The sequence below is a fragment of the Octopus sinensis genome, linkage group LG5 (genome assembly GCF_006345805.1).
Source record: "Octopus sinensis linkage group LG5, ASM634580v1, whole genome shotgun sequence".
Classification (NCBI taxonomy): Eukaryota; Metazoa; Mollusca; class Cephalopoda; order Octopoda; family Octopodidae; genus Octopus; species Octopus sinensis.
In genome coordinates, this window is record NC_043001.1 from 84,146,767 (window position 1) to 84,170,055 (window position 23,289).

At 37.0% G+C, this 23,289-nt stretch overlaps 1 protein-coding gene across 2 annotated transcripts in view; it reads left to right on the forward strand.

Moving 5' to 3' along the window:
- Window positions 1-23,289, forward strand: part of LOC115212200 (fibrillin-3-like) — an 84,661-nt gene that overhangs the window by 13,612 nt on the left and 47,760 nt on the right. For both annotated transcript variants that reach the window (XM_036502790.1, XM_036502789.1), the window contains exons 2-11: window positions 223-324; window positions 2,252-2,331; window positions 4,125-4,247; window positions 4,833-4,955; window positions 7,214-7,336; window positions 13,526-13,645; window positions 15,145-15,267; window positions 15,752-15,874; window positions 20,760-20,882; window positions 22,176-22,298. In XM_036502790.1, coding sequence (XP_036358683.1) covers window positions 223-324; window positions 2,252-2,331; window positions 4,125-4,247; window positions 4,833-4,955; window positions 7,214-7,336; window positions 13,526-13,645; window positions 15,145-15,267; window positions 15,752-15,874; window positions 20,760-20,882; window positions 22,176-22,298 — 1,163 coding nt within the window. The remainder of the gene's footprint in view (window positions 1-222; window positions 325-2,251; window positions 2,332-4,124; window positions 4,248-4,832; window positions 4,956-7,213; window positions 7,337-13,525; window positions 13,646-15,144; window positions 15,268-15,751; window positions 15,875-20,759; window positions 20,883-22,175; window positions 22,299-23,289) is intronic.

Consider the following 23,289-nt stretch of genomic DNA (forward strand, 5'->3'; position numbering starts at 1 on the left):
TTACATAACAGTATACCTTAATTAAAACTTATTAATTGTATTAATTAGTCCCACACCTGTACTTTCTTTGTATCTAAGCATTACTTACTGATCATTTATTTGTTAACAACGTATTTCATGCATTTTAATACCTACTTTTCATATATATTTATTCCTTACCATTTGATATTTGTACCTACATGTTTCCTGTCCATCTGGTTGCATATTTACGTTGGCGTACAGTGACGGACGATGCCCATACCAGTGTCAGAAACAATATTCAGTGCGGGAGTCTTACCACGTAAAGTGTGGCTGGTGGGGATGGAGACGATGTAAACGTTACAGGTAAGTAGAATAGTTTCATACAAGAACCTATACTTATATCTTTCATTTCACTCGTCAGATTTTACATCTTAACCCTAAAATTTCTCCGTTTGCATCACGCATATTATATCTCAAATCTTTCGTCTCATACCACAGACGTCACCCATCTTATCACGTTTCACTTTGTAAATTTCAAAAGCTTAGTTTTAACGTCTCAATATCTCATGCGTCCCAATTCTCAGTTCTCAAATTCAAAGCTCACACCTCGAAACTTACACAGCACATCTCACATCTCATATGTCAGATTTCACAATTCAAATCTCATAACTCACATTTTACATTTTGCTTTCACATTTCAAACATCACATCCTTATCTTATTTATCAGAATCCATATCTCACACTTTCAACCCACTACATTTTACAGATTACATTTCACATATCACATCTCACAATAAATTTCACTTTTTAATTTTCACATCCCATTTCGATCATCTACAATCACCATATATATTTTATATCTTTCATCGCCTCTCCCATCTCATACTTCAAATTTCGAAGTCATCGTCATCTTTTTCCTTGTAAAAGTTTAACAAACTTGTATTCGACTTAAAGTTACTGAATAATTCTTTATTTTAATGGTAAATTGTTTATATACATGTATGTGTGTATGTATGTATGTATGTATATATATATATGAATGTATGTATATACATGAATGTATGTATATACATGAATGTATGTATATACACATATGTATGTATTATAGTTTAATACAATATGTATATATATATATATATATAAATAATCAATAATAATAAAGGGTAAAATTAATTAATTAACTAGTAATTAATAATTCCACCAAGTAGAATTCGGCATGAAAAAGGACCATTTTTCGGTAAACTTAAACAATATTTTATAATTAGGGTTTAGCAAAGATTTACTTCACCATATACCAAAGTTTAGAAATAGCAGCCAAAGAACCTTAGCTATTTCTTCTACTATAAGAAGAGACTCCCGGACAAAACAAAATACTCGAAATAACCCACGCACACAGAGAGGAAAAACAACGCATATATATATATATATATATATATATATATATATATATATATATATATATATATATATATATATATATATGCGTGTGTGTATGTATATTAAGATGAAGGAGGCTGTCAGAATTTTGGATAATTATTTATGAAAAAGTTCGGTTGAACTGACGAAAGCGCTAATATAGAATTATCCAAAATCTATCTATAAATAAAAATCAAATTTTTATTTATAAAAGATGGAGGTGGAAATAGCACAGAAGTAAGCCTAAGATATTTCAATTTAAGAGGGAAGTTAATAAAGAATTATATTAAAAAAATACACCGGTTTCGATGTATCGCTTCAAATATCAGTAAAAATTTATAAAAATTTGTAGTAAACACAATTTATGTTTTGTCTGGGGGTCAAGACATGTTCTATTTATATAAAATACCTCCATCTTTTATATATATATATATATATATATGGAAAAGACGGTCAAGATAGAAAATGCTAAAATAATTTTATAAAAAGCATTGCAGTACCGGTTTCAGTTATTGAGACTTTTTCAACTGTAACAATTAAATAATTAAATTTAGAACAATTAAAAGAAAAGTTTAAAAAAAAAAAAATATTTGTATAGTATTCAAATACAAGTGCCATTTTCCTTGTTTCTGCCTGTCTCTGTCTCTCTTGTTCACTCTTGTGGGTTCGAGGTCGTTGTGTGTGCATATATATATATATATATGTGTGTGTGTGTGTGTGTGTGTGTGTGTGTGTTTGAGATAGATAGATAAATAGATAGAATGAGAGAGAGAGACAAAGACAGAGAGAGATAATGAGAGAGCACGACATCCCAATTTGCAATGTAATAACGATTTTTTCTGCTATTTATTGGATATGTCATTTATTCAACAGAGTTGCATACAAGTACCAGATGGACACTTGTTATCGGTGCTGTCGAGGATGGAATGGAACCGTAGAAACTGGATGTGAAGGTAAGAGAATTCGTTTAGTTAATGAAGGGCAAGAAATACCCACGACTCCTATATTTTTTAGAGATTCTAAATTACGTTATACAATAACGTTATATTTGTTCGATTTGCAAATATATATAGAAATTAGCTTACGGTTACTTGCAGGTCAAGCAATTGCGTACAAGTTACTTTATCTCTTGTTGTTGCTGTTATTGTTGTCGTATTGACAATGTTGTTGCTGTTTGTTGTCCTTTAACAATTTTATGTTGCCAAAGGTAACTTTAAGCATATTTTGAATTCAAATCAAATCATGATTTTCAAAGATTATTGATTGTTTGATTAACATGTCAAATTAAAAGTATTCATTCTTTACAGCGTGATGTCCCGTCTAGCTTAATATTTCATAGCAGTAATACAATTAGTATGTGGAGGCGCGTGGCTTAGTGGTTAGAGTGTCAGCTTCATGATCGTAAGTTTGTGGTTTCAATTCCTGGAACGGGCGACGCGGTGTGTTCTTGAGCAAAACACTTCATTTCACGTTGCTCCAGTCCACCCAGCTGGCAAAAAAGGAGTAACGCTGCGATGGACTGGCGTCCTGTCCAGCTGGGAAACACATACGCCATAGAAACCGGGAAACCAGGCCCATGAGCCTGGCTAGGCTTTAAAAGGGCGCATTTATTTTAATACAATTAGTTGGATAAATTATTAATTAATCTCTTAAGTATGTTTCGTAGTGGTAACACACCTGATTGCATTAGTTATTTAATCTGTTAATTAATATGTTTTGTAGCGGCAATAGGACAGATTGGATTAGTTATTAATTAGCCTGTTAGCTTAAGTTTCGTAGCACCAGTGTACCTAGGACTACTTTATCTAATAAGTCCTATTATTGGAAGTAGAGAAGTACATTTTATTTGAGCGAAATGTAGCTACTATTTCGAGCAATCAATCACAGGGTCCGTGATAGGTTGATATTGTTTAGCACCAGGTGAGTCCAGATCAAGCCGACTTGTGATCAAAAACATACCAGCCGTGATCATCCCAATTTTTACCGTCTAATTGCCCCAAAATATATTTATTTACGCCGACGTTACACCCTTGATTTAAAAGGAAGAAAATCATAGATTCCTTGAATTTAAACGATTTATTGAATCTATTTATATGGAGAACACAATTATAAATATAAAGAATATAAAACAAATGCGATAAAATAAATTAATATCCTCATTACGAAACAAAAGGGTTTTTCTAGAAAATTTTTCACTTCCGGTTTTGAATAAATGATGTTTCATTTTTGTTAGAATTACATCAAAACTGGGGCATTTTGATGCCAGAGCAATTTAGATAGTCTTCGGGAACCAATAGATTGCTCTGCTTTGTTTTTATGTTGCAAAGGGTGGTTGTTGCAAAAGGCATCAACTTTTTGACTGCCTCCTCATGCAAGGGAAAAAAAAATTCTGTCGTAACAAGGAACACGTTTTTTTTAATATATAATTTTACTTATGTCTGATGAGTCCTCATTACACCCCAAGAATTTAATTTTTACCCCACTTGGGTTAAATTATACCGGTTCGCCGACCCCTGGTCTATGTGCATCCAAGTACATATTATTGAATACATTCATTTCTAGCTGAAAGTTTTTATTTGGCTAGTGTTTCTTGCAGGCCAAACAATCATGCAAAGGCTCCTTCCATTGTAGGGACGTGGGTTTATCTATCGGAAAATTTTGTTTTATTCAGAATGCAACCTAAGATGGCAGTAATGAGGTCACTACGTAATAAATCATTTTCATTTACATAATTTCCTCTGAGCAGATATCAACGAATGCGATAGTGGAAACGCCGAATGTGACCATATATGTCACAACACACCGGGATCCTACTCATGTGACTGCAGGAAAGGTTACTATCTGCAACCGGATGGTAAACAATGCAGAGGTGAGACATCTTGTACATTTCTCTTTCTTTCTTCGTCTTCTTCTCTTTGTCTTCCTATTCCTCCCCCTACTTTCTTCTTCTTCTTCTTCTTCTTCTTCTTCTTCTTCTTCTTCTTCTTCTTCTTCTTCTTCTTCTTCTTCTTCCCCTCCTCCTCCTCCTCATCCTCATTCCTCTCTTCACCTTTTTCTTCTACCCCTTCACATCCCCCTCTTCCTCTCCTCCTCCCTCTCTTTACTTTTCTTCCTCCCCTTCGCTTCCTCCTCCTCACACTCCCCCCTCCTTGTTGTTGCTGTTGTTGTTGTTCTTCTTCTTTCCTTCTTCTTCTTTCCTTCTTCTTCTTCTTCTTCTTCTTCTTCTTTCTCTTGTCCTTCCTCTTGTTATTTCACTTTTTCCTCTTCGTCGTCTTCTCTTCGCCTTCCTCTTCCTTCCCGCTACTTTCTTCTTCTTCCTTCTTATCTTATTCTTCTTCTTCTTCTTCTTCTTCTTCTTCTTCTTCTTCTTTTCTTCTTCTTCTTCATCATCTTCTTCTTCTTCTACTTTCAACTAATTATTCTTTCACACCTTTACAATACTATATTTGATCAGACATCAACGAGTGTATAATAGCCAACGGTGGGTGTGAACATGTGTGTACAAATGTACATGGCAACGTCGTATGTTCGTGTCGGAAAGGATACGTTCTTAATAAAGACAAGAAGACATGCGCTGGTGAGTCTGCTTTAGTTTAACTACATCCACTACACATACACAAGTACATGCAGACAGGCAAGCATACATATAACCACACACATTCACAGATACATACATGCACGCATATATACATGCATACACTTGCATATATACATGCATACACACGCATATATACGCATGCACACACACTCATATGCATCTATTGTGACCGACTGAGTAACTCGTTACATTTAAATAAATTGATTAATTATGTTAATTATTTAAATAAGGTTGCTTTTATACCGTTGAAACAACTGTTGTTAACTTAATTATTCATGAGTAAAACTTACGCCATTTTGCAGTCTCTGCATATATATAATAAAATAATAATAATAATAATAATAATAATAATAATAATAATAATAATAATAATATAATAATAATAATATTATTATTATTATTATTTGAGGGAATACTATTCCTAACTTACAGGGAAAAATTCAATTTAGAAATACTAAATCAACTTTCACAAAATATTATATATATATATGAATTAGAAAAAAAACACCTTTTATCAATTAAAAATGAACAATTAAATTACACCATCTAGAAAATTACATATAATAGAAATATTAAAAAAAATAACAATAATATACCGATGATTAAGAAAATGCAAAATAATAATAAAAAACGTATATATTTGGTGTAGAATATATCTATATATATATTATATATATATATATATATATATATATATATATATATATATATATATATATATACAGATATATATATATATATATATATTATATATATAATATATATTATATATATATATATATACAGATATATATATATATAATATATATATATATATATATATATATTATATATATATATATATATATAATATATATATATATATATATATATATACAGATAAAGGGTGAAATATAATTAATTAATAAAATCAATAAATTTCACCTAGTAGTAATTTCGGTATGGAAAGGACCATATTCGGTACAAATTTATATAATTATAATAAAGGGTTTTTGTGCAACAATATTTTCGGTATGTGGTTTAAGCAACTTGACACAAAAACCCTTATTATAATTATATATATATATATATATATATATAGATATATATCTATATATATATATATATATATATATATATATATATATATTAATGTTTGTATGTCAAGTTATTAGAAATAATTTTGACATTAAAATAAATGATATTCAGCATCTATTGCAGGGCACTATTAATTTTTCTTCAACTGTCAACACTCTTCTTGTTATAGAATATCTTTCTATTTAGCTAGCTAGTTATCTGTCCATCCATCCATCCATCCATACATCCATCCATCCATCCATCCATCCATCCATCCATCCATCTATCCATCCATTCATCCATCCATCCATCCATCCATCCAGCCAGCCAGCCAGCCAGCCAGCCAGCCAAACAGCCAGCCAGCCAAACAGCCAGCCAGCCAGCTATCCACCCACCCGTTCGTTCAATTGTCTAGCAATCTATATATCTATCTGTATGTAAGGTTATCCTTGAAAGGTACTTCTAAATATTTTCTTCTATGATCCATCATTATTCCGAAAACTTTTCAGCTTTTGCAAGATGCTATGAGCTTTAGACCCGTTTATATTACAAGAGCTTTTCATCTTTTAAAAGAAATTTAAACATGTCAAAAACTGGAAAAGTTTCTGCAGCTGTTGCTGCTGCTACGGCTGCTGCTGCTGCTACTACTACTACTACTACTGTTACCATGACCACCGCCACTACTACCACTATGACAACACCATCATCACAATAACAACTAGCACCACTATCATCATCATCATCATCATCATCATCATCATCAAGGTCACCACACCACCACCACCACCACCACCAACACCATCACTACTACTACTACTACTACTACTACTACTACTACTACTACTACTACTCTACTACTACTACTACTACTACTACCTGTTTCTCCTTCAGACGGTGGGTCACTCTTTCGCAATCTTTTCGCGTATTGCAACACAGTTTTCAATCACGTGACGGATTGCTTCTAATTTTTTTGCTTTTCACTTCACCATTCTGTATTCCAATAACTTCTATACTGATATTTCTTTATTCTGATATCAGTTAAATTTTGTTATTCTAGTGTTTTCTTATATTTCTATTTAATAATAATAGTTATTCTCTCTGTTTTTTAATTTCTTTTGAATCTCATTTTCGTATCATTCCGTTATTCATCTATTCCACTATTCTTTTATTCTTTCTTGAAGACGTCAACGAATGTGATGATGGCAAAGGCGGTTGCCTTCATATCTGTATAAACACAAAAGGGTCCTACATCTGTGAATGCCAATCGGGATATTTCTTGGAAACTGACAAGCGGACCTGCAAAGGTATCTAATTCAAACTTATAGAAACCACATGACATACATACATACATACATACATACATACATACATACATACATACATACATACATAGTAATTTGGGATACAGAAAAGAAACGGAGTATAGTTATGGAAATCAGTTGCTCAACGGATGTTAATATAAAGCCGAAGATCAGCGAAAAAGAAAATACCTACGCTGAACTATTGAGGAATCTACAGGTACTCTATTCAGATTACAAGTTCAGGCTAAAACCTATAAATATTGGGGCACTGGAATATGTAACACACTGTCTGAATAGCAATCTTGGGAAATTAGGCTTCTCAAAACCAGAAAGGAGAAAGCTGATTCGAAAACTACAGATCTAAGCCGTCACTAAAACTTTTCAGAAGTTTATCATTTAAATATATATGAGCATGTCTAGATATGGAACTACATGCATATTGTGAAAAATATTCAGAGAAAAAGTACAACACACCCACACACTTTCACACTCACGCATACTGGTACACATTTAAATATACACATACGCACTTATATAGATATATGCAAACATATACGCATATCTATACATGCCTTAAAGTTGAACAGATTCAAATTAACTATACAGCTAAGCTGTTCGTTTAATTTGTTCCTTCTCAAGCCATGCTTGACTCATAAGGTTCTGTTTTCCGGTTTCCTTGGCGTATAGGTTTCCCACCTGGACGGGACGCCGGTCCGTCGCAGGTGATCTGCAAGATGCAGGAGGAAAGAGTGAAAGTAAGTTGTGGCGAAAGAGTTTTTTCGCTCATAAACACACATCGCCCGGTCTGAGATTCGAACCTGCGATCCCTCGACCGCGAGTCCACTGCTCTAACCACTAGGGCATGTGCCGCCACTGTTCGTTTAGTAATATTACTAATTAATTATGCAGAGTAGAATTAGATAAAAAACAAAAATTAATTGCATCTAATGATTTCTAACATTAGCTCAAGGTCATACATTTTTACTGGAACAGTTTAATTAATTTGACAAGAAACTAATTGCAAAGAAGCGTTGATGTATAAATAAATTCGTAATTCAAATCAGAGTCTGAATTCAGAACGTAACAGGCAATAACTAAGTACTTGAATGTATTCTGTTACCAACACCTTTGACCTGCTTGAAAGATTAGCATTACTTGTACCTTCTTCAGGGTGGAGAGCTGGCAGAATCGTTTGCACGCTGGGTGAAATGCTTAGCAGTATTTCGTCTGCGGCTACATTCTGAGTTCAAATTCCGCCGGGGTCGACTCTACCTTTTATGCTTTCGAGGTCGATAAATTAAGTACCAGTTACGCACTGGGGTAGATATAATCGACTTAATCCGTTTGTCTGTCCTTGTTCGTCCCTTTCTGTGTTTAGCCCCTAGTGGGTAATAAAGAAATAGGTATTTCGTCTGCCGTTACGTTCTGAGATCAAATTCCGCCGAGGTCGACTTTGCCTTTCATCCTTTCGGGGTCGATTAAATAAGTACCAGTTACGCACTGGGGTCGATATAATCGACTTAATCCCTTTGTCTGTTCTTGTTTGGCCCCTCTATGTTTAGCTCCTTGTGGGCAATAAAGAAATAAGAATCGTTTGCACGCTGGGTGAAATGCTTAGCAGTATTTCGTCTGCGGCTACGTTCTGAGTTCAAATTCCGCCGGGGTCGACTCTACCTTTTATGCTTTCGAGGTCGATAAATTAAGTACCAGTTACGCACTGGGGTAGATATAATCGACTTAATCCGTTTGTCTGTCCTTGTTCGTCCCCTTCTGTGTTTAGCCCCTTGTGGGTAGTAAAGAAATAGGTATTTCGTCTGCCGCTATGTTCTAAGTTTAAATTCCGCAGAGGTCAACTCTGCCTTTTATCCTTGAGTACTGAGGTCGATGTAATCGACTTAACCCCTTTTCCCCAAACTTCAGGCCTGGTGCCTATAGTACAAACGATTACTTGTATCTTCTACTTTCACTTCTTCGAAGTTTAATGGTCCTTTTCCTTTTACTTGAGGTATTGCTGGGGAGGAGGTGTATCAATTTGAAGGACTCTATCTGAAAAATCGACCCCATTAGTTATTTTTCTCTTAAGCCTGGTACATATTCCATCGGTTTCATTTGCCGAACCGCTGGGTTTCGGAGACATAAACAAACCAGCACCGGTTGCCAAGTGGTGGTGACAAACACAAAATAAAAAGACATACACACACACACACGATAAGCTTTTGCTTTTTTCAGTTTCCATCAACCAAATCTACTCAGAAAGCTTTGGTCGGCCTAGGGTTATAGTAAAAGACACTCACCCAAAGTTCTACGCAGTGGGTTTGAACCTAGAACCATGTGGTTTTGAGGTGAACGTCTTAACACACAGTCACGTATGCATCTGATCATCTCTCATTTCTTTACACAGATTTTTACACAGGTATTTTAAGTCGCACGGTTTTGTAGCACAGAGCAAACAAGGCAGCGCTTCATAGCATTATCTGCTTCTCCACAGTCGTATGAGAGGGTGCTGAAAAGATACTGGTTTGGGGTAAAAGAAAACGCAAAAGGATCAGTTAATTAAGATTTTATTCAAAATATTCCCCTTACAGATTCATACACTTATTGCAGCGGCCCTTCGGTTTTATAATAATATTGAAATTATTGTATACAGTGCTCAGATGCACTACAACTTGTCAAAAGTGCGTATAAAGCATATGCAGTAATGTACAAATGTCTGGAAAGTGAACAGTGTATGAGTCAGATACATGCTTGCGTGTGTATGGAGGGGAGAAAATCAGATGTAGTGTTGGCGAATCTCAGGAAGCATGGAAGTTTTGAAGGATGCAGTGTTCCGACAAATTACAACTGATGCCGGCAGTTTGTTTCATACTTCAGCAACTCTTAGCGTGAAAAAATGTTTCCGAAAGTAAGTAAGATGGTTAATAATTTTATGGGTGTCTGCCAAGTCAGCTGCCAGACGTCGGAGTTTCAATGTATCCATGCCCAGGAAAGTAAGGCGTTCAGAATATGGCAAAAACCTGATGGAGGGTATTCTCTTGGTTTAAGGTCGCTGAACGGTTTCCAAACGATTAATATCCTGGGCGAAATAGGGGTTCCAGGCCGGTTTTTCTAAGCCTTGTAAAAGAACTCGGAAATTTGGGCCTCTAACAAGGTCTTTTGCGATACCCTTAAAGCCAGGAACTTTTTAACAGCCCTCGTAGCTAATTGGGCCGGTCTTGTAGCACCATATAACCAAAGCAAATTTTGATCGTCCCGTTTTAGTTCTCAGACAGTTGAGAGTCTTCCACCGAATCCATAGTGCTTCTGACCCAGAAAAGAACTCTTCAAGCGTGGGAAGAGATTCCCAAGTTGATTTGACTTGTCTCGAAACCATGTAAGGAAGACTTAAGCAGACAGCAATACGAAACTGAGTTCTCGGATTCCACCCTGAAACTATATTGCGTTAAATACCGCAATGAATTTTGTTAGGTAATCAACAACTCTCCTCTGACTGCTTAGCAATTTGAAACTAGTATTTAGAAACATTTAAACTTGGAAGACTAATTGAAATGTTGATGAAGTTATTATAGGTTTATTATAGTAAGTATAGAATATTCGTGTTAAATTACATCTATATTTAAAGTGAATAAGACGCCTGTGTCTGAAATTTGTGGAATTATACATGTGCACGTCTCTCTTCCTCTCACTCTCCATATACATACAAATATTTTAGGCTGCAGGCATGTCTGTGTGGTAAAAAGCTTGCTTCCAAACCATATTGTTCCGGGTTCAGTCCCACTGTGTGATACCTTGGGCTAGTGTCTTCTATTATAGTCTCGGGCTGGCCAAAGCCATGTGAGTGAATTGGGTAGACGGAAGCTGAAAGAAGTCTGTCTATATATATATATATATATATATATATATGTATGTATGTATATATTTATATGTGTGTGTGTGTGTGTGTGTGTGTGTGTGTGTGTGTGTGTGTGGCTGTGTTTTTCACCCCCACTTGACATCCGATACTGATGTGTTTATGTCCCCGTAACTCACCGGTTCGGCAAAAGTGGCTGATAGAATAAGTATTAGGCTTACAAATAATACTTTTTGGGGTCAATTTCTTCGACTAAAATCCTTTAAGGCGGTGCCCCAGCATGTCAAGTGACTAAAACAAGTGAAAGAATAAAAGAATATATATATAGGCGTAGGAGTGGCTGTGTGGTAAGTAGCTTGCTTTCGAACCACATAGTTTCGGGTTTAGTCCCACTGCGTGGCACCTTCAGCAAGTGTCTTCTACTATAGCCTCGGGCCGACCAAAGCCTTGTGAGTTGATTTGGTTGACGGAAACTGAAAGAAGCCCGTCGTGTGTGTATGTGTGTGTATATGTTTGTGTGTCTGTGTTTGTCTCCCCAACATCGCTTGACAACCGATGCTGGTGTGTTTACGTCCCCGTAATCTAGCGGTGCGGCATAAGCGACCGATAGAATAAGTACTAGGTTTACAAAGAATAAGTCCTGGGGTCGATTTGTTCGACTAAAGGCGGCGCTCCATCATGGCCACAGTGAAATGACTGAAACAAGTAAAAGTGTAAAAGAGAGAGTATACACACACACATATGTATAGTAAAGAAATTTGTTGCGTAATGTCGGAAGAATGCGGGAAGGTACAAAGGAAACTGGAAAATAAAATAAAACAAAGTTGCAGTTTTATCTTGTATTTCTATATTTCGGGGTTATGACCCCTTTATCAAGACATTTGGAAATGTTTTTATGCATATATATTTTTAATATATAATATATATTATATATATATATATATATATGCTAACACACACACACGTTCACACGTTCACACACGTACACACATACACACACGTACACAGTACACACACACACACACGCACACACACATATACTTTGTATATATGTCTGCATACATATATATGTTATATATATATATATTATATATATATATATATAATACATACATATATATATATATAGATATATATATAGAATATATATATAGTATATATATAATATATATATATTATATATATAACATACATACATACATACATATATATACACACACACACATCTACGCATACACACTTACACACAGAAGTGATCGTCACGAGGTTTTCTTTCGATGAAAGCACAATATAAACATAACTAGAACCATAGATGAGGTGAAGTTTACTATGAAGCATTGCTTTCATATCTGGAAAGTGCTTCCGCTACACACACAAATTTCCGAGACCCACATCTGAGTCCGTTGAGAGTCCATTGATTGGCTATGACGCAAAGGACCATGGAGAAGATCCAAGCTTGGAAAATCAATTCGAAATCATATCCGAAATGAGGTCATTTGAAAACGGAACAGAATGAACGACATGGTTGTAGATAATTGAATACACAAGTTTCACTGGGTCGGACCCTGTCGTAACGTATACTGACATTAATCAGGCTCCATGCAATTACTAAGTAGTATCCAAGGGACCAGAAAAGCCCACTCGAAGCGCCTCCACGATGAAGGGGAGATGATTTAATTTAATGATTTGAGGTAATGTAGAGAAGAAAGGCTCCATCAAGAAAAAATTGGAAGCGCATTGTAACCAGCGGTGCACAACAGAAACACAACAGGAATAGAAACATTATTTTGAATATAGTTTATTTGTATGTGCATTTATAACTAATCTATCTATCTATCTATCTATCTATCTATCTATCTATCTGTCTGTCTGTCTGTCTGTCTGTCTGTCTGTCTGTCTGTCTGTCTATCTATCTATCCTTCTACCTGCCTGTCTGTCTGTCTATCTATCTATCTCCTTCCATACACGCGCACACAACACACTCACATACACATACACGCACGCACGCACACACACACATACACACACACACATACAAACACATTTAAAAGGTTTTGCTAAAAATACTTGATACAAGCACAATAGTTAAAGAAAGATTTTCTTAAAAATTGTTTAATATTTAAAACAAAAATGGAAAACAGAACGACATGAACCTTGAAATTTTCTTGCTGTGTGTAAGTGCTTTCCCTGTTAGACTCTTCAAAAACACGTATTAAGGGTTAAATCCAATATATTCATACAGAATGTCAAGGGAAATTATTCATAACATAATTGAAAAAAACAAACGATTTTGTTGCAATCTTTATATGTTTGTTCAGTTCCTACTATCATTCCTACCTTCACAGACATCAACGAATGCCAACTGGCCCATGGTGGATGCCAACATATCTGCGAGAACACTGTCGGTAGTTTCAACTGCAAATGTCGGCCAGGATATTCCTTGTTAGAAAACGGTTCCTGTTTAGGTAAGTCCCTCGGCCTGGATAGATTCAAGAGATGATAAATGATTAATTGATTGATTTTATGTTTGAGTGACTGATCGATCGTTTGATTTGTTACTTGGTTGGCGGGGGTGGGTAGGTTGATAGTTCAGTTAACTGAGCTGTTCAGTGACTGACCGAGTATTTGATTGATTGGTTGATTGGTGGTTAATGTTGATTGAGTGATTAATATGATCGTTTACTTGCATGATGGGTATTGATTTATTAGATGTTTGATCTATTGAATAAGTGATTGGTTGATCATTTTATTGACTAGTTGATTGATGATTGATTAATTAAATGATTGATCGGTTGGTTGTTTGGCTAGTCAATTGGCTGATGAATTGTCTGCGTGTTTTATTAATCGAATGATTAATCTGCTGCAAGTATTAACTGATTGATTGATTGATTGACTGGCCACTAAAGTTATCTATAGGTTGAGCATTTGTTAATTACATGGACAATTGCGATCGTATAATATTCACATCTTTCCTCAGATTCATACAATCATAAGTGAAATATGATACCGTTAGGCTAGGAAATAGGGTATATGTGGCCGCGGCGCTATTCGGTTCTACAGTAATTCCTCGATTATCGCGGGTGTTACGTTCCAAAATCTCCCGCAATAGGCGAAAATCCGCGAAGTAGAAATAGTACTATACTATATATATATATTTTATCATTTTCATAATGTGTATATATTTATTTTATTATAAGTGCAAAACAACACCACACACTTACCTCCCAAGTTTTGTTTTCCATATAGTATGTGCGATTCTTTGTTCACTCGTCTTCGGTACACTACGTATTTTCTTTTAATATATTTTAATTAATGTGTAATACAGTGCAGTACTGAACTCTATTTATATTTATAAATTTATTAATTATTATACGGGAAAACGTTTATTTTACCACAGAAATAATTAAAACGTAAAAAAAAACCAACTAAGTACCTATCGGCCACAGAAACCCGCGATATAGTGAGGAGACCGTGATATAAATTTACATATATTAGGCAGAAAAATCCGCGATGTACTGCGTGTGCGATAGGTGAACCGCGATATGGCGAGGGTGTACTATATTTGGAAAATCAGAGCAATTGTTGGTAACTTTCAAGGACCACAAAATATTGATAAACCAGGGGACATACAAAGCATTACAATGGTCAGTCTACCTATACACAAACAGCATGAAAACTATAGAATTTTGTTATACAGTAATAGATCTATATTTGTTTAACCCATTTGCTACCAAGCTGCCAGATATTATTCCCAGTTCTATAACAAATCTCCAGTTTTAAAGCAAATTAAATTAAAATTTCCATCAAAATTTCAAGTTATTATTATGCTCCAAATATAAGACAAATTTATTTCTTTATTTTCATGAAACCGGTCCGTGGTGCAAAAAATAAAAAAATCCTAAATCAGAAAATGATGATCATTCTTTGTTTTTCCATCGCTTTTTTCATGTCCATTATCTTTCAGATGTGAATGAGTGCAACGACAACAACGGTAACTGCAGTCAGATATGTGAAAATATTCCCGGCACCAAGACTTGCCGTTGCTTATCTGGTTACCATCTCATGCCTGATATGACGTCATGTAAAGGTCAGCGAAAAACTCAATAGCTCAAACACATTGTTTTATCTTGCACAGGAATCTAGTCCATCATCCCATTTCCGTTTTCTTTATCTTCACCACTCCAGCTTCTTCCTCCTCCTCCTCCTCTCCCTCCTCCTCTTCTTTCCCCTCTTCCTTCCCCTCCTCCCCTCTTCCTCTTCCTCCACTTCCTTCCCCTCTTCCTCTTCCTCCTCCTCTTCCTCATCCCTCCTCTCCTCTTCCCCCTCCTATTCCCCTCCTCCTCTCATTCCCCCTCCCCTCCTCCTCTTCGTTTTCTTATATTCTTACACAAGAATTTAGACTTGTGTATTAGACGAATAATAATAATAATAATAATAATAATAATAATAATAATAATAATAATAATAATAATAATAATAATGATAATAATGGACGGTGATGAAGATGAAGTAAAACAAAAGATAGGGATAGAATGATAATGTTCTTTTCTTGTGTTACACGCCATTGACAGATATAAATGAATGCGAGGTAAACAACGGCGGCTGTACCCACAATTGTGTCAACACTGATGGATCGTTTAGTTGTGCCTGTAGGCCTGGCTATCAACTGCATGCTGATGGATCACAATGTAAAGGTGACGTATAAGCTTTGCTATCTCCTCACTATTCTTCTTACTGTCTCTAATCCCACACACGGGCATTCTTTTCCTCGCTCACTTCGTTACTTCACGTTATGGCTGTTGTTTAGTCTCCGGTGATGGATTCAATCTGTTCTCCGGTTTAATTATTCTTTCTACTATTGACACAAAGCTTGAACTTCCGGGGCAGAGAGGACAAGACAACAACATCGACCTCAGTGTTTAGGTGGTACATAATTTATCGTCCTTAAATAGATGAAAAGCAGAGTCGACCTCGGCGGATTTTTAACTCAGAACGTAAAGCCAGAAGAAATACATGTTTCTTTACTACCCACAAGGGGCTAAACACAGAGAGGACAAACAAGGACAGTCAAACGGATCAAGTCGATTATATCGACCCCAGTGCGTAACTGGTACTTAATTTATCGACCCCGAAAGGATGAAAGGCAAAGTCGGCCTCGGCAGAATATGAACTTAGAACGTAACAGCAGACGAAATACCTATTTCTTTACTACCCACAAGGGGCAAAATACAGAGAGGACAAACAAGGGCAGACAAACGGATTAAGTCGATTATATCGACCCCAGTGCGTAACTGGTACTTAATTTATCGACCTCGAAAGGATGAAAGGCAAAGTCGACATCGGCGGAATATGAACCCAGAACGTAACGGCAGACGAAATACTGCTAAGCATTTCGCCCGGCGTGCTAAAGATTCTGCCAGCTCGCCGCCTGAACCGTCAGATCAATTATCCTTTCTACTATAGGTACAAGGCCTGGAATTTTGTGGGAATGGAGATAGTCGATCACATCAACCCCAATGCATGTGCTGTACGTTAGCTCACCCCACCGCCAGCAAATCGACGTTGCCTGAACAGGTGATTGGTATACCACACGTCAGGTGTCAAAGTGATCGGAGAGTAACTTGAGATGAGTTGTTTTACAATGATTATTATATAAGCATGTGCGCGAGTATTTAATACACCACCCAGTCTAGGTATTGAAACCACGGTCGTGATCGTAAGTGCAACGCTCTAATCACCAGGCAATGCACCCCTCGATAGCACAAATACCAGACTTAAAACTAGGTACTAGAGTACTGCGGTTGAGTTGACCTATTAAACCCTCCAAGGCGGTGGTCTAGCACGAAGGCGCGTGGCTTAGTGGTTACGAGGTACTAGAGTACTGGGGTTGAGTTGACCGATTAAACCCTCCAAGGCAGTAATCTGTCATGAAGGGACGTGGCTCAGTGGTTACGGCATTCGGCACACGATCTTTAAGTCGTGAGTTCGAAAACCGGCGGCGCGTTGTGTCCTTGAGCAAGACACTTTATTTCTCGTCGCTCCAACCCACTCAGCTGACAAAAATGTGCTGTACCTGTAATTCAAAGGGCCGACCTTGTTATATTTTGTGTCACGCTGAATTTCCCTGAGAACTACGTTAGGGACACGCGTGTCTGTGGAGTACTCGACTACCTGAACGTTAATTTCACGAGCAGGTTGTTCTGTTGATCGGGTTAATTGGAACCATCGTCGCCGTAAACCGACGGAGTGCCAAACCAGCACCAACCACAGTCCAATGACCGAAACAAATAAAACTGTTAACAATAACAGATAAAATGCGATTGGTTACATCACATAGAAGCTTCCATATCGGCTTCATATTGCTGGTGTTATCGTTGCTGTTCAAGGCGTCTGACGCTGCTGTTCGGACAGATAAGGTGGTGACGAGTGATGATATGAAAGACAATGTTCGCGATAGTAAAAACCAGACGAGATTTAAGGTCAGTAAATGCAAGGGTAAATGGGGTTTATGATGTCATATGTCTGTGCGGGAGGGAATGTGGTAACGTCAGCGATATTTGTGGTAGTAGGTGTTGGGTCAAGTCGACATCTCTCATAGCCCTGAAGTATCCCCACCTCCGTTCTTATTTCATCAAACCTCTAATTAATGATTACTGGGCACATCTTTTGTTACTTTGGTCCACCACACGCCTCTCCTTTACCCCATGCTATCTACCCCTTAATATTTCAGATAGCTACAAGGCAAATTTGTCACCTGCTTTAGAGTTTAATTACCCCCCCCCCACACAAACACTGATACGTATAAATGTATACATCCACTCATGATTATATATGCATATATTAATATATATCTTTTTATATATGTCTCTCTGTCTGTCTGTATGTGTGTGTGTGTGTGTGACTGTTGGTCTGTCTACATATATGTATGTATAAGTGTGTGTGTATATATGCACATAAATGCACATATACACAAAATCACAAATATGTATAATACAGATGTGTACATATACACACATTAAAATATATATACATAGCTTTACATATTTATTAAAGTTCACACATACACACACATGTGTGTATTTGTATGCTTTTGAGCGTTTAACACTGGAATGCAGCAAACAATGATTATTATATAAGCATGTGCGCGTGTATTTATATATGACTGGTACGTGGATGTTTAGTAACGTGGAAGAAGAACCTGTGAAATCATTGATAACAGGTTGTTGTCCGATTTTACAGGATTAGCCAGAGCAAGTGTAATTGAAAGCTCTGAGAAGTGAAATGTACAGTAATAATAATAATAATATAATTGGAAGTGTTATCATGTACATTGTTTTGTCTTGGTATAAAAGATGGGCTACAGCAAATATTCTGCTCAATACCACAGATTTGCTTGTCAGTTGTTTGACCTTAACCAGTTGATCATGTCCCTTAGTGGCTGATGATATGTGCATCTCTGATCACGAGCAGAAGTAGTGGGGGAGCATCATAGCCATGTGTTGAGAGGGATTCTTTGGGGTTTGAATAATTCACCTCTGGAAACATGGGTGGTTCTTTCAACATCCTTAATTATCCTTATTCAGGGACCCTTTGAGCGGGATGGGCTACTCAACCTGAAGAAAATTCTAACTGGGCCCCACCTGCAAGGTCATGTGCTGTTTATCTTGATATGAGATCACAATGTCGCGCACATATGGTTGTGATGCATCTGCCTGGTGTACCTTTATCAGACGGGTAGTCATGATGGGTATATTGGGCTTCGTATATTTTACCCCAGTGTCACTTTGATGGCATGCACTGCTCTCTGACTCAATAATAATAATAATAATAATAAATAATAATAATAATAATAATAATAATAATAATAATAATAAACGCAAAAGAAATAGACAAAGAAAAATCCCAGCAATGGTTGAGAAGCTCAGGACTCAAAGCAGAGACAGAGGGATTTTTAATTGCAGCACAAGACCAAAGCCTCCCCACCAGAAATTACCAAAAACATGTAATGAAAAGAAATATTACAAGTAACTGCAGAATATGTGGAGATGGACAAGAAACAATAAATCATATTAGCTCTGGCTGCCCAGTCCTGGCTAAGAAGGAATATATTCAGAGACATGACAGAGTTGGAACCTACATACATTGGAAGCTATGCCAACATTATGGAATAACAACAGAAAAAAGATGGTATATGCACATACCAGAAAAGGTCACAGAAAACGAGAAAGCAACCATACTCTGGGATATGCCGATACACACAGAGAGAGAAATCAAGGCCAACAGACCAGATATAGTTGTCAGAGATCATGAAGAAAAAAAATGCTTTCTAATTGATGTATCAATACCGGCAGATGACAACGTGTCTCTAAAAGAAATGGAGAAACTTTCAAAATACAAAGACCGGGAAATAGAGGTAACCAGAATGTGGAACCTAAAAACAGAAACAATTCCTATCATAGTAGGTGCATTAGGCATGATAAAAAAATATTCAGACAAATGCATAACAAAAACACCAGGACTTACAAACACAATAACATACAAAAAATTGCACTACTAGGCACTGCACACATCCTACGCAGAACACTTCCATACAATAACCATCAGAGCACCACAACAAATCACAGCACATACCTAGGCACACAGAGCTGCGCTCGGTAGTGAAGTGAAAGCACGCTATAAAAATAAAACTACTGAATAATAATAATAATAATAATAATAATAATAATAATAATAATAATAATAATAATAATAATAATAATAAAAATAATAATGCCCTGATGCAGTACCAGCAGTGGCTCTCATGGCTTCTAATCTTAAATGATTGGAAGTGTTATCACGTACATTGTTTTGTTTTGGTATAAAAGATGGGCTACAGCAAATATTCTGCTTAATACCACAGATTTGCTTGTCAGTTGTTTGACCTTAACCAGTTGAGCATGTCCCTTAGTGGTTGACGATATGTGAATCTCTGATCACGAGCAGAAGGAGTGGGGAAGCATCATAGCCGTGTGTTGAAAGGAATTCTTGGAGGTTTGGATAATTCCCCTTTGGAAACATGGGTAATTCGTTCAACATCCTTAAACAATCCTTATTCAGGGACCTTTTGAGCGGGATGGGCTACTCGACCAGAAGAAAATTCTAACTGGGTCCCACCTGCAAGGTCATGCACTGTCTATGTTGATATGATATCACCATGTCACGCACATATGGTTGTGATGCATGTGCCTGGTGTACCCTTATCAGACGGGTAGTCAAGATGGGTTCACTGGGAGAACCCCAAATGCAGGTAAAATATTTAATAAAATATGGTAGAGTGAACATATATATTTTTCAGATTATGTTTACTTATTTTACAAATTGTGTTTACTTGGAAATCTTTCTATATTCTTTCTAATGTATGCATCTGATTGCATTTGTGTGAATGTAAGTATATTTGTGTATGTTTTTCAGCGTGTGTATGTGTGAACATATCTGTAGTGTATGCACGTGTGTTTACTGTATAACGTAAAAATCATGAACGGAGTCCCAATACATACAGAAACATTTTAAATATTTCAGTTTTTTCTTTCTGTTCTTTAGATACGGACGAATGCCTTCACAACAATGGCAACTGTATGCAAACGTGTACCAACATACCAGGTTCTTACACATGTACATGTAGAACTGGCTACGCCTTAACAGAAGATGGACATACATGCGCAGGTAAATAACTCAGTTTACTAAAATATTAGCCAATAATCTATTAAACTCGCGAAACGGGTGCAATAGTTGATCGGAGGAATTCAGAATAACTGTCTCTATCTTATAGAGAAGGAGATGGGTTAAGAATTGGGGGATCCTTTCATTATGTGAAAGAAATTTTTTTCCGAAGAGATAGGGTACTTAGCACCTAAAATATGGTTAGGCACTCACAGCACTCCGCTAGTTGGACAACGCGGTCAGGGGAAGTTCCACTTTGGTGTTCTATAGCGGTTTAGTGGTGACGTCTACGGGAGAGATTCTGGACGTCGACAAGAATCAAATTGTCCATGAACCCCTGTCTGAAAACCTGCTGGATTTTTGGGCAGGGGTTCATGGACAATGTTCAGACATCTCCGGTCTGGCAGTGATAACCGGTGTGTGTGTATATGTGTGTGTGTGTGTGAGAGAGAGAGAGAGAGAGAGAGAGAGAGGGAGAGTGGTGGGCAGGGACACTGCTGGTTCTCTACAGGCATGGAAGTGCCGTAAGCTGGGGCTGTCCAAGATGCGCGCAGATCGACGAAACGTCTGCACGCACTTATCTAGTACCCAAGTATTGCTGACATGTGGAATTATGTCGAACACCGGCTCTCGTATGCAGGATGGATCTGGCTATTGGCCAACGCCATTCTGAAGATCATTCAGCAACCTTCGTTTTTGCCAGAGAGAACAGGCAGTGTTTATCTGTCAAGTGGCTTTAGCGAAAGAGATTTTGTGGCGGACCAGACTGAATAGGACTAAAGACAGACATCTTCTTTTGTTAAGCCTTCATCGAGTTTCACTTGACATGGAAAATGAGGATAGAGACAGAAGTGCTGCCTTTCAGGAAATATGATGTAAGATGGATGCGAGAGGCAAAGACAAGTGAATGCTCCTGCACAGAGTATTCGTCTGTAGACTAATGGAAAACGATAAGGAGGAGGGCATTTGCCATAACAGTCAGAGGACTGCGGTTTTGGTGGTTTTTGCCTGAGCAGTCCATTATAATGAATTAGCTATTGTTAACATTTTCTCGTTACCCCATTGTTTGTTTTGAAAATCCGTGTACGCGTGCAAACACCTTTCTGGGTATTTTTCTGTTGTATCCCAATATCTATTGTACATTTTATGTCGCCCCTGATGGCCAATAAAGAAATAAAGAAACAATTCTTCTTCTTCTTCTTCTTCTTCTTCTTCTTCTTCTTCTTCTTCTTCTTCTTCTTCTTCTTCTTCTTCTTCTTCTTCTTCTTCTTCTTCTTCTTCTTCTTCTTCCTATAGATAAAGACGAATGCAGTGAAAGAAATGGCGGCTGTGAACACATGTGCACCAACAAAGATGGTAGCTATTCTTGCTCTTGTCGTCAAGGTTACGCAACAATGGCGGATGGCAAATCGTGCACAGGTAACACCATAATTTAAATACATTGAAATAAGGCGATTTGTTGCACTTTGAGTTAAAATAAATGATTACGTACCAGCAAAATAATAAGCGGTGTGTATAATGAGATTTGATTTAGTAATCACTGTCTGGGTAGCCATTTAGATATGAATATGATTCAGGTAAACGGAGGTCGGTGGAGTAACACAAACGGTGAAGTGTCCGGTTAAATACCTTGCATGATTTTATTATGTGACTACAAAAATGTGAGTATGTGAATAATAGCATGATCATAGTGGGTACAAAAACTGTGACTGCGTGTGAAAGCATGACCATAACTAAAATAGTTGTGACTATATTTGTGAGGATATGATCTTAACTACATAACTTGTGACTATAGTATGAAGTTATGGTCATACGTACGTACATACATACATACATACATACATACATACATACATACATACATATACCCAGGCCTATTCGCCATTTTTTTTAGGAGTGGGTAGCCACAAGACACAAACCAGGACTGGAGTCGATTCATTCGACTAAATTTTCTCAAGGCGGTGCCCCAGCATGGCTGCAGTCTAATGCCTGAAATAAGTAATAGACAAAAGATGAAAAGATACTTGTGAAGGTTTGATCATAACAAGTGATTTGACTACGGCCATTCTGGAACACAACCTTTAGTCGAGCAAACCGACCCTAGGACTTATGTTTTGTAAGCCTCGTACTCATTCTATCGGTCTCTTTTGCCGAAGCGCTAAGGTACGGCGCCGTAAACACACCAGCATCGGTTGTCAAGCGATGTTAGGCGGACAAACACACTCACAAACATATACGCACACTTACATACATACATACATACATACATACATACATACATACATACATACATACATACATACACACACACATACGATGTGCTTCTTTCAGTTTCCGTCAAATCCACTCAACAGGCTTTGATCGGCCCGAAGCTATAGTAGAAGATATTTGCCCATGGTGCTACGCAGTG